The 13,124-nt window shown below is 46.3% G+C and overlaps 1 protein-coding gene across 1 annotated transcript in view; it reads left to right on the top strand.

The window, feature by feature from the left end:
• The window catches only part of ADGRB1 (adhesion G protein-coupled receptor B1), a gene marked incomplete at both ends in the record, with an annotated part of 216,676 nt that overhangs the window by 83,314 nt on the left and 120,238 nt on the right, over positions 1 to 13,124 (top strand). The window contains 3 exons of the mRNA XM_084279731.1: positions 1,405 to 1,480; positions 5,384 to 5,486; positions 6,790 to 6,833. Coding sequence (XP_084135857.1) covers positions 1,405 to 1,480; positions 5,384 to 5,486; positions 6,790 to 6,833 — 223 coding nt within the window. The remainder of the gene's footprint in view (positions 1 to 1,404; positions 1,481 to 5,383; positions 5,487 to 6,789; positions 6,834 to 13,124) is intronic.

The following is a 13,124-nucleotide window of genomic DNA, read 5'->3' as shown; positions in this document are numbered from 1 at the left end:
GATGGAGACAAGCAGCTCAGTCAGACTGAACCCAGACCCCCTCCTTGCTGGGAGCTGACTTTCACAGTTGATTTCAGTGGGTCAGTGCTAATTAATGTAGTTGGGTGATGTGTCTCTTGGGCTGCAGGCTGTGCAAATAATGCTGGTGAGAGAACATCGCTGGGGAGATGTTACATGACCAAAATGCAATGCTGTTTCCATTGGGTAGCATGTCAGAGGGCTTTTTTTAAGTACACCAGGGTTGATGGAAACCTGCATTATTAAAGATCTGTCCCAGAACTAATGAGACAAGCTTCCACCTCTATTACAAGCAGGACTTTTTGCATTCCTGGGAGGGTACTGTGAGAACTCAGCCTGTGGGCCTCAGGGTTTTGCTTTCTCACAGTCTCACAGGAACATGTATTGCTTCTGTAAATGCCCTATTGCATCCTCTGAGCACGAAGAGGGAAAACTCTCTTTGGATGCAGCAGGATCCTTGTTTGCATAGGGATTTGTGGGAAAGGCCAAAATACTGTGCTGGCTTTCCTGAAGAAGCAAGGCTTATGCAATTGCTCTGCAAGGCTGCCTGTCAGTCTCTCCTAGTTATGTTTTCACTAGCTATCTCACTCGAGCCCAATTTGACAGAGAGGAAGACACACATGCAGAGTAGTGTCGGCCCCATGCTGGTGGAGTGGGTGCATTGTAAGTTCAACCTCAGCACGAGACATCAGAGAAACCCCACCTCAGTCAGAAAAACCTCCCCAGGCTTCCTTATCTCTGCTTTTCACCCAGTCACTTGCTTTTTTTTTCCTGGGGAAGATCTTGCTCTTCGCAGCTGGGCACTGCGAGGAGATGCAGGAGGAGGTCAAGTGACGTGCCCAGAGGTCACATGGATGATTCAGAGACTCATCTGGGACCATGGCCCCCGTGGGCTCCTGAGGCAGTGCACGTGTTGTGGGGTCAGACCGGGCACACTGGGACATGTCCCCTTCTTGGCTGCCCGTCGGCATGAGCGCAGCTCTTCTCTCTGACGGCTCAATAGCAACGGACGGGTCTAAATGCCTCTGGGTGGCTGCAAGAGACCTTTCCACCCTGCAGATTTGCCCACTGTGGTGCTGTCAGAGGGATTAACAAGACTTCTGAATGGGGGAGCACCAGGCCAGTCATTCAGGATCAATGAGCCTTGCATTGTAAGTTCAACAGGGGCACTCCAAAGGCACCGAGTCCTTCCTTGGGACTGATAAGAGTCCCATCATAGTGAAAGCAAGAACTGCATCCCACCTTAGTGATGCTGGCATTGGCCATGTCCCAACAGAGACCCCTCTGTGCTAGGTCTAATCCCTCACTGGGTGTCCCAAGGGGACAGCTGACTTATCGATTGTCTCAGTGTTGTTGTCTTCTTCCCTTTCCTTTGGTGTCCTGCAGAGACAGACGACTCTTCAGTCTTTGTGGTGGGGACCGTGCTGTACCGCAACGTGGGCAACATCCTCTCCCTCCAGAGGTAAGAGGGGCTGCCTAGGGAGGGTGAGCAGCTGGGAAACTACCAGGCTTTCCTGCTGAAACCTTTGCCTGCAGAGCCCTGGTGTTCCAGTGGTCACTGAGTGCAACAAGACAGGTTTTGACTTGGCAAAACAAAAGTTTTCACCCTCATTGACTGATGTTCAGGTGGGACCCAGCTCGTGCATGACAGACATTGCTTGCTGGAGAAGACAGGAAGGGGTTTTTCTGCATCCACATGCAGCACTGTGCAACCCAGCTACAAGGCACAGTGCTGTCACCGCTGCAACATCCCTGCCTGCCAGCTTGCCTGCCACCCTTTGCCCTCCAGGAACGGATTATCACACTGCCCTCCTCATCACAAGGGATTTTGGGGGGCTTGACAGATGGGGAGAAGCTCAGCTGTTGTGATCTTCCCAAGCTTTGAGGGAGCTGCCAGAAACACCCAGCCCTCTGAGAGCATCACAGCAGAAGACAGGCACGGAGAGAGGAGAGGAGCGGAGCAGCACGCCTGCCTGCACATGTCTACCATGTTCCCAGCCGCTGCAAACCGCCTCGGGCACCAAAGCTTTTGTGTTCACCACTGCCTTTCCTTTTCTTCTCTCCTCTCCCTTTCTTGCTATCTCACTCTTTTTTTTTCTGAGGCTGGTACTGAGGCAGTAAATTAAGCATCCTAAGGCACCTTCTAAATCTGTTCTGCACTGATTAGCGTGAGCCCATTTACCATAAACACCAGGGCATCTCTCCTCACAGATAATCATTTAAATACCTACAGATTTAGCACTGGCAATGGCAAAAGAGCTCTGAGTGAGTGCAGAGAGGAATTAGCAAGCCAGTCAACTGTATTCTGTAATATCTTCCATTACAGCACTGGGAATTAGATCAGAAGGGCAATAAACATCATTGGCTCAAATGATCCAGTGGTATTTCAGCTTTCTCTGGCCAAGCAGTGAATGAGCTCTGATAACCAGCAGCTGCAGCAGCCGCAGCCTCTGAACAGATTTCCTGCAGGAGATCTGATTTAAGATGTTCCTTAATTAAGGGACAGTCCCTCTTTAAAAAAAAAAATATAATAAAATCTGGTCCTGAGTCACCTGTGGAGATAAAAAGGAGAGAGATTACTCCTTATTTCACCCCGAACTGTGCAAATGAACACAGTGAGAAAAAAAAAGAGGAATGTCTTGAAATAAGCAGTAGCTGTATAGCATCTGCCTATGGGGTAAAAATATTTCTGACCACAAAGGAGAGCAGCTATTCCTGGGTACACACAGACAAGGAGGACCCAGATCCTGGGTTTGACCACAATGATTCAAAGCAGAGTGATTTTTACAAATAATAAAATAAAAGAAAATAAAAAATGTAGATTTAACTCAGCAAGCAGCACCAGCTGAGCTGCTCCTAATTGTCCCAATTTACCTCCCCCAAGCAGTAATTCCTTATCTGAGCCACACATTGCTCTGTCCCCTCGGATCCAGGGAGCCCTGTGGTTCTTGGCAGCTGTGACAATTGAGATGGGATACACATGACGCCTGTTTTTTCAAGCCAGGGAGGTGAGCAGAGCTTGGTCCCAGCTGAGCACTGCTACAGAGAACGCATGCAACAGTTGAAGAGACAACAACCCGGGCACCTGACAGCCCTGTGTACCAAACAGCATGCTTACAGCTGTTTGCACACTCTTTACAGCCACACAGGAGCCCTTTGAGCTCATCTGACCTCCCATCCAAGCCAAATCTTGACGTGGTTTGTTTTTTTACCCAGAAGCTGGGTTGCGACATGCTTTGATGAAAGGCGACCCATCTTCATCCTGAAAGATTCCCTGTGATGCTGAGTCCCTCACCTCCCCCCCCCAGCAAGCTGCTCAGATGTTTAATCACCTTCTCTGCTAAGAGACTCTCTCTTATTTTGAGGCTGAATTTGTCTGACTTTCACTTCCAGGCACGAGGCCTCTGGGTGGGCGACTGAAAAATCCCCCACATGCAACAAACTGTCAGACATGCCTTTCAACAGAAAATCTTTTTTGTCTGGTTTTCTAGCACCCAGATCAATTCTGTGTCTTTCCTTTGAATTCTCTCCACTGTTTCCTCATCTTGAAGAGCAATTGAACCCAACGGTACAGCGGCATCCAGACAAGGAGGGGCGCAGAGTGAAAATGACTGCTTCATCTCCTTGCTCCTGCTCAGGATCACTTCTGTCCTTTCTGTCACAGCTCTTTGCACTGAAGTCAATCTCCTCAGGTATATTTTAGGTCACAGCTCCGTGGAGCAGGGACTGTAGCTCTGCACGCAGACCTTGTGTTCTCCAAGCCTAGATGCCTTTCCCAACTCTCGGATGCACCACGATAACTTCTGGTTGGGCTGTGACTACCTGGCCACTAAGCAGCCTTCACAGTCTGCATACAAATATCTTCCCTGAAATTCTTCTCTGTCCTTTCCATTCTGCATCAAACCTCATGTGCTCTGCAGCCTTCAAAAGGAAGTTTCCGTGTCATCTACTCTGCTCACGCAGATATTCAACAGCACTGAAGCAAGGATTGACCCTTACAGACCCAGCTAGTAATGAAGACATGCACTATAGTATTTACCTTTCAGCAGCTCCTGATTTTCACTTCTCTTCAGCTGTCTACATTTGAAAGCTTAAGGCTGATATTTACTCCCATTGACTTCCCTCTCAGTTACACTTCCTTTGTTGGCTGATATTTGTGGTTTATGGTCTTTTTTCCCCTTTTTTTCTTTTTCTTCTTTTTTTTTAAGCAAAATGTGTTTCATCTTTACCTGCTAAAGCAATGTTTTTGTTCCCTCTGGTACTGGTCTTTTAGATCATCAACTTAGACAGCTGTGGTTGATTCTGAGATTTTTTGTTTGTTTGTTTTGGGTTGTGTTTTCCTTTTCAAGTGCAAATATTTTCCTTGTAAATTTTTTGGAAAAGAAATATAAGTTCCAGAAAGACAGATTTTGCCAGTGCCTGTAGATTTGGTGGAGATTTTGATAAGGAAAGATCTCCCTTGCTCATGGGTGCAGGAAGGGCTGGAAGCATCCTGATGCCGGGCTACTACTCTACTACTAGTTCCTTCATGGTAAACATTGAGGTGCATCTTTTTCAACTGCTGGTTGAAACTTTTGTTTATTTCAACAACTTTTTCTCATTTAAACACCAGGAACCCCAATGTATTTAGATGTCCAGTGCTCAGAGAAGAGCCTACAAAGTTTGTGGATTTCCAGGGAGCAGGACCAGAGTTGTGGAGGAGATCTCCTCCCTTATTGCTTCTCCTGACAGTCAAATCTCCTAGGGCTGCCAGCTTTATTAGAGTATTTGTCTGGGGACAGATATTTAGACATCACAGGAAAGGTTTGGCCTCATTCAATTTGTTTTTGTATCATCAGAGGATGGAGACACACAGCAGTGCCTCTAGGATTGAACTAGACAGGCTGCCCCACGGATATGTTGTCAAAGGCTACCATGCCCCTGCCCAAAATTTACTGCAGCTCGGATTAAGTCAGCCTTTGAGAGGGAAAAAAAATCAGTTTTGGTTGTTTTTTTGTTTTTTTTGTTTTTTTTTATAAAAGGACATGAACTTTGTCTCCTCATAAAACAGGTCCAGGGCCATTTTCTTACTGGGATAAATGCAGCCTCTAAGTTAAATTGCTTTAGGGGCCTGTGTGGTACATAAAATGGTGTAATTCCTGAAGGAATAAGTGTAGAGTGGCTGTGAGGGGAGATTTAAGGGCAGAGGATGGGATTCATCAACAACAAGTGTCTCTGATAGCATTTTAAAGTAATGGGGCCAACTCCTTCTGCACTGTGTACACTAAACCTTGTCCCACCGCTGATGAACACAATGTGATTCACCACTCTGCAAAACTTCCTCAGTCCCCTATAAAGCATCTTTTCCCCCTCTTTTTTTTTCCAGGAACAGCACGGTTCTGAACTCCAAAGTCATCTCTGTGACTGTGAAGCCATTTCCCCGGTCTCTCCTCACCCCCTTGGAAATTGAATTCTCCCATCTGTACAATGTAAGTCTTTCCTGGGAACCTGAACCATCCCACAGCTGTGTTTGCTTTTGCATCACAAGGTATCGATGCAAGGAAATAGGAAGCTTTGCTGGGCTCCTGAGGCCTCTTTGCGGTTGCAGAACTTTGCCTGCTCTGTGCTCCTTGCTCAAGCATTGCCAATGCAGGAGGAGAGTGACAGCACTGCTTCCACAGGGAACAAGGGCATGCTCATCTCAAATTCACACTGTTTCATTGTGGGCATGATCATGGGAGAAGAACTGTAAACTCATTTAAAAATTATCTATAATAATCTTCCTTGAGGAGACAAAGAGTTGTTCCCATTATTACTTGCAATGTTCTTTGCAGTCCTTAGATTCAACTGGAGACATGAATATTGTTTTTGTGATCAGTGCTTTAAAACACATCGATGCCCTCCAGGTTCCCCTGCTCATCCCAAAACAGATATATGTGATGGACATTGACATATCCCAATGCCTGTTCTTGTTATTGGTTCCACATGTCCTCCTGAGGCTCTGCAACATGAATATTAGATCTGTCATGTCTTTGCTTTGGAGTTTCCTGGAAGGGCTTTAAATGCACCCCTTCCAGAGCTGTGGCTCTTTTGAGTACTGTGGTGTACCATAGAAGCACACACTGTATTTGATTACTTGCCAGAAAGGAGCAGCAAAATGATTGTGCATGAGAGATGGGAAAAGGAAGAATATCAGTATGTTGAGTGAGGAAAGATGCAGAGTCAAATCTTTCTACAGTGGTGCAGAACATACTGAGGCCCATATTATTCTTGCTTTTCAAACCAAGGGTGAAAGAAGCCATTTAAGAGACTCAGATTTGCAACTACCCTTCTTGAGTATCACAGTCTTGTCATGCTTAGTGGAAGCTGTTCTACACAACCTGCATATTTCATTGTAGTTGCTCCAAATACCCCACCAACATAGAATCATGGAATTTTCTCAGTTGGAAAAGACCTTTCAGATCAAGTTGAACCATCAACCTAACATGCCAAAACCACCACTACATCATAGAATCATAAAATGTGTTAGGTTGAAAGGGACCTTTAAAGGTCATCTAGTCCAACCCCCTGCAGTAAGCAGGGACATCTTTGCTAGGTCAGGTTGCTCAGAACAATTATTGTCCCTAAGCACTGCATCTATCCATCTTTTAAATACCTCCAGGGATGGCGACTCCACTATAGGATCATATAATTGTCTTGGTTGGGAGGGACCTTGCAGATAATTTTTTCCACCCATCAAAAATCAGCACAGCATTGATTTGCTTAATTTTTCCCTTTCTTCTCTCCTGGCAGGGAACCACCAACCAGACCTGCATCCTGTGGGATGAAACGGATGGGTGAGTCCTGCGGGTTTCTCTTTACTCTCATGGGCTCATTAGGTTTTTGGATTAAATCATCACAATTTTAGCAGTGATGTGTCAGACTGTTGTGGTTGCTTACGCTTTCTACTCAGGTTTTTCTTGCATCTGTCTTCATGTCTGGCAAAGGCCTTAACCCTGATGGGGAGTGGTACTTCCTTCACACAGACGCATCCCTTCTTACTGGGTTGTCTTTTAGTGCCAGTTAAACTGGGTCTTGTATTTAGAGATTTGTAATTAGACATGGTCAGTACAGCCTGTGAAGAGCCTGGTGTTCTGGTAGCATCATGTACCAGGGAAACATCTCCCAGTTTCCAAGCAGGGATGTTCAGGTCTTCTGTTGACAAGGAGGGGTGTTTTCATTTTCTTTTCTCATTTTGGACTCTGGCTAACTTCTTGCAAAAGTGGCCTCTAATTTTGTTTCTTCAAATTTTGGATTTTCCCTCACGAAGAATACATGAACCCAGGACTGTGGAGTCAGTCATGGATTGGCTTAAATTGAGCTTGACTCAGCAGTGTTGCTCTCTTTGATGCTCACCCCGAATCTGGCACCATAAGAAGAGTAATGAAAAATCAGAGCCCACTGTTGCAACTACAGGCTGCAGTAGTGAAGAAGGTGGTGTGCTGGTGTGCTGTGTAAATCGATTTCTGCAAGGATTCAGTGGTGCTTTTCAGGATGTCTTGAGTGATGTGATTGTGGTCAGCAGGGAAAAAAGAAATCCCAAGTCGGGACCATAAATCCCATATGGAAAGTAGTTGTCAGAGTGTGTATCTTAAAAAAAAACCCAAACCAAAACACTCTGAAAAAGTGCAGTCTTAAATCCTGAGTGAGCTTGACAAGGATACAAAGTGTTTGATTTAATGGTGTTTTTACTTCATTGACTTTTGTATCTCAGTTTGAGGACCAGCCTGACTTCTTTTCTGCTCTACAGTCAGTTTCTCTCCTTGAGATCTTGTGCAGTTGGCACATACCTCTGCATTTATTATTATTATTTATTATCATTACCTGCAGCACATGAAAAATTATTCTATTCTTCTCCTTTTATGCTCCATTAAGCAGCATATACACACATAGGCGGGCAACATATTTGCAGCCAGATTACCACATTTGTTGGTCTTGTGATTAATTTGGGATGTATGAGTGGATCCAAAGCAAAGCAGAAGAACCTGGAGGGACGCTCTGCTTGTGAAATCACACCAGTGTTGTAGCCCAGGGCAGAACTGGTCCTTCTGGGTTGTAGGGAAAATTGTTGCAGCATTAGAAGATGGTTGGGATGCAGGAGAAAGGTTTGTGCATTGTGTGCTGTGCTGAGCTCACATGTCAGGGTGTGGGTGAACCTTCATGAAATTGCTATAATGGTATTTTATTTTACTACTGAGTCTGTAGTCAGCCCAAAGTAGAGGGCTGTCTGTAGATGGGCAGATGCAGGAGGAGGCTTGGATAAGAACTGGCCTGCTTTGCTAAATCTGGTGCTTTTCCATGATGGAATGGGATTGAAGCACTTGTATACAAATCCATTTTTTGGCAAGTAAAGGCAGAAGTTGGAACCAATGCCCCTTCTGGTCTGCACACATTCTAGCTGTTCTTGTCTTCCTAGGTTCCTCCAGAAGGATGGAGAGCACCTCTTTTGCCATGCTCAGAGCTGGATTTAATTAACTGCAGTCTGAGTGAGAAAAGAGCAGAATCCAGTCTGTACATGATTGGATCTTATGGAGAGTGATGGCATTCAGGTTGGGTACATATTTGTCAGCACTAGCACTGAAAGGTGCTGGTATAAGAAAGATGAAGGTTTGCCTGGGGCTGAATGTGTCTTGAGGGGCTTGAATGCCATTGATGACCTGGAGACAAAACAGTGCCTAATTCAGCATCGTCACCTCTGCCTTCTCCTGGGAGGTCTGTCTCTTCCTTATACATGCTCCTAAAGCTTGGCATCCTGTCCACCTGGCTGTGGTCTCTCTGGGAGCACAGGGTGTTAGGAACACTTTCAGCCTTTAATCCTTGCATCTTCATGGCATCAAAGGATGGGATTGTAGCAGGGAGTTGAGCAGGCAATATCTTGGCACCTCCACTGTGGTTCCAAGGATGCTTTCCAAAATCCCAGCAGATTGGTTGTGCACATGTTGTAGCTAGGACTCTGCTTTCTCTGTGTGTTTGGGGGTGTGTATCTGTGCACGTCTCTAAGTGTTTCCAACCAACATTTTCAGTCTCAAGCGGTTGAAAAAGCCTAAATGCTGATGTCAGCAGATTTCTTCTCCAGGGGCTGTTCCAAAGCTAGATCCGATTCGGTGAGCTCTGGCAATGGGAGCTGCCAAGCTGTCTGCCCAACATTTTAAAGCTGAATTGCTACCACTGCTGCCTCCTGGGAAAGTCTAATGAAAGGCAAAATATGCAAACCCTCTTCTCCAGGCCTGACTGCTCACCACAAGCTTGAATGGCACTCTGGAGTTCCTCAGCAGTTTTTACACCACAGTTTTGGGTAATTGCTTCCTGTTTGAAGTGAGGATTATTAAGTTACACCCTGGACCTCTTTGTTGCCTGGTACATGGTACACATCTGGTACTGGTGATTCTGAGCCAGGAATCCCTGAGGTTCAGCATCACTTATATGGGTTTCCCTCTTTGTTCCCATCTTCTTCCTCCCCTCCCATTCTTGAAACTGGAAATTTTCCTACTGATCAGTCTCATAAGACAGCAGTGCAAGTGAGTGAATCTCAGGAAAGCCCATTTCCCAGATCTGATCGATTTAATGGCTTTACAGCCTCATTTCCTTGCCTCTTATTCACCCTGCCCCATTCCTGTGCAGCCTGAGCTAGACCGCCGTGGTGTTGCTTGCTCAGCTCACACTGCTGTCTCAAGCTTGTTCCAAGGTCAGCTGGCCAGGGGGACCTTCTTTATGTTCACAGTCATCCATGTGAGTCTTTGGATCTTAGTGATCTAAACTCCACCTGATTGCAGTGAACCAGCCTCTGGATTTAACCCCTTGCAGTTGACATGACTCAACAGGTACAGGGGCAGAGAACTGGAAACAATCCTCACATGAGAGCTTCTGCCTGTTACTGAGGCCACCTGAGATTTCAATCCCATCCAAAACATGGCACAGTCCTTTAAAGGCCACTTAAAATCCATGAGCCATGAAGGGTTGAACTGTAAAATTGCAATTAGAACAGACAATTGTCATGTGGCCATGTGCTTCCTCCAAGACAGTTGTTGAACAGAGTGCTTAGGAGAAAAAAAAAGAAGAGGAAGAACCCCCAAGTGTTCATTCATTTGCATTTAGATAGATATTTAAGCTTGTAATATTAATAATGGATTTTTGATTTATTAATCCCAGCCCCTTTGAGTGACTGTTAGATTCGTGGGTGGCACCTCTCCATCTCTTTTCTCTTCCTCTTGCCCCCAACTCCTCGTGTCATGAAATAAGAGGGGAAAAGATCAGGGACTAATTTCTGTTGTGTTGGGTGCTGCAAGTATGATTAATGAGCTTAGCACTAGCTGGGTAAATTGAAAGTTGAAATCTGAGAATGATTTGGGATTCTCTGGCTCTCCTCCAAGGGTGTTCTTCTGGAGTAATTATTAGCTGCTTAGCCATGCTGAAGTTGAAACCCAGGCAGGGTCTGGTCTTATACTCCCTCTTTCCACTGCTGGGACAGGACAGAAGGAGTGGATGGATGCAGTCATCTTGTTTGCTTTCATGTTCCTATGCATCATCAGATTTGCATTGTGTCCTGGTGGCCAAGAAGGTCAATGGGATCCTGGGGTGCATTAAAAGGAACGTGGCCAGCAGGTCAAAGGAGGTGATCCTCCCCCTCTACTCTGCCCTGATCAGGCCCCACCTGGAGAATTGTGTCCAGTTCTGGGCTCCCTGGTATAGAAAAGACAGGGATCTCCTGGAGAGAGTCCAGTGAAGGGATATGAAGATGATTAAAGACCTGGAGCATCTCCCCTATGAGGAAAGACTGAATGAACTGGGGCTGCTCAGCCTTGGGAAAAGAAGACTGAGAGGGGATCTGATCAATGGTTATCAATATCTGAAGGGTGGGACACAGGGGGACATGGGCAGCCTCTTCTCAGTGGTCTGTGGAGACAGGACAAAGGGCAATGGCTGCAAGTTGGAGCACAGGAAGCTTCACACCAATATGGGGAAGAACTTTTTCCCAGTGAGGGTGACAGAGCCCTGGGACAGGCTGCCCAGGGGAGTGTGGAGTCTCCATCTCTGGAGATATTCAAGATCCATCTGGATGCTTCCCTGTGCCATATGTCCTAGGGACCCTGCTTTGGCAGGGGGGGTTGGACCTGATGATCTCTGGAGGTCCCTTCCAACCCCTGTGATTCTGTCATTCTGTGATTCACCACTCTGGTGCACAAACAGGATGCCACATGGCAGAGGGAATGGGGACATAGTTGCCAAAATTTTTTGCTAGTGGGGGTAGCATTGTTTCATAGCAGCAGCAGCAGATGTGGGGCTAGTTAGTCTTACAGAGCAGCTTCCCTACCCCACAGGGCTGAAAAGTCTGTGGACTCACACCTCCCAGCTTGAGTGTTGGCATTCTTTGAGCATGGGATCAGGTCAGATGATGAGGACTGTCTTGAGATGAAAAGGAGCAGTCACAAGCCAGCAAGTGTCTGGAGAGATACCATGAGATTAGTCTTACTGTCCTCTGCCTTAGATTGACCTACCACTACAGGTGAATGATAGTTCTCTCACCCAGCATACCCTGTTTTGATGACAGCAGGGACCAAGCCAGCCAGCTGTGTGTGGTATTTCATCATGAGAGAGCACTGTGCCTTCCACATGTGGAATTCAGCCCTGTACACACAGAAGGTAGGGGGGATTACCAGGGGACCACTTATCCCACAGGGAACACTTGCTCTTTGAGGTTCTTCCTGGCCAACCAACTATTCTCTGCTTCTCCATCTCTAGGAGGAGCATAATAATTGCCAGGCATTATAATAACTGATCTTCAGAGGCCTTCCAAACTTTCACAAATATTTGCATAAAAGCTTTTTGCTCTTGGAAGAGAAAGTGCCTCAGGAGCCTGTGGCTTTTTATTCAAGGACACACTTACCTTCCCTTGGGAAAAAACGATCTGTGTCAATAATTAAAGCCTTTAACCTATCTAACTCAGGAAACGCAGACCTCACTGTTTAGGAAGGTGCCCCCTGTGCAGCAAGGTTAGGCACAGAGAGGATGAGCAGTGCAGCAGCTAGTGGTGGGGGGGGCAAGGCTAAATCACATCCTCCTGGCTTTGGGCTGGATCTGATGCCCAAGAGAGGTCAGGAAGAAATCTCCCTTGAGGGTTCGTAGCTGCACAGAGCAATGTTTTATGATGCTGCCAAACAAAGTGGACTATCAATCTGTCCCCCTTTGGAAACTTAGAGGATCCTAATATATAACTCACAGATGCTGAGGACAGTCCTGCTCGTGGGCTCTTTTCAGACAAGAACCACTCGAGGTGTAATGTGTATATTGGTCCTTCAAGGGATGATAGAGCTGTGTGGACCAGGAGCTGGCAGAACTGAGGGTGACCATGCAGTATTGCAATCCACAGGAAAAGGTCTGCAGTGTCATGGTAAGATTGTAGGGCTGTATTGGGGTGGGTTTTTTTGTTATTTTGTTGTTTTGTTTTTGTTTTTTTTTTCCTATGGAATAGCTCAGAGGAGCCCCCAAAGCATCTTGGAATAAGGTATTGTCTGTCAAGCACCATAATTTTATCATAGGGTAGTTGAGCTCTTCAGGTTTTCACAGTCCAGTCGTCCCATGAGTCTTGCAGTACAGCTGCTTTACCTGAAATTCCTGCTTTCAGGGCAGAATGTGTCTAATCTGTGGAGTTCCAAACTGTCTGAATTCCTGACTGCATGTCCTACATGATTACAGAAAAGTAGCACGCTGATCATAGAATCATAGAATGGTCTGGATTGGAAGGGACTCCAAGGATCAGAGCGTTCCAACCACCCTGCCACAGGCAGGGACACCAACCTCCAGGCCTGGAGCTACACAAGGTTGCTCAGGGCCCCATCCAACCATACCTTGAACACTCCCAGGGATGGGGCATCCACCACCTTTCTGGGCAGCCTGTTCCAGCCCCTCACCACTCTCTCTGTAAAGAACTTCCCCCAATATCTAATTTAAACTTTCCCTCTAAATTAAACCTTCCTTCTTTCAGCTTCAATCCATTCCCCCTTGTCCTGCCACTGTCTACCCTTTTAGAAAGCTGATTCCCCTCCTGTTTCTCTGCTCCCTTCAGGTACTGGAAGGCTGCAATGAGGTCC

The sequence above is a fragment of the Gallinula chloropus genome (assembly GCF_964237585.1).
Source record: "Gallinula chloropus genome assembly, chromosome: 2".
Taxonomy (NCBI): domain Eukaryota; kingdom Metazoa; phylum Chordata; class Aves; order Gruiformes; family Rallidae; genus Gallinula; species Gallinula chloropus.
This window is presented reverse-complemented; position numbering and strand designations above follow the sequence as displayed.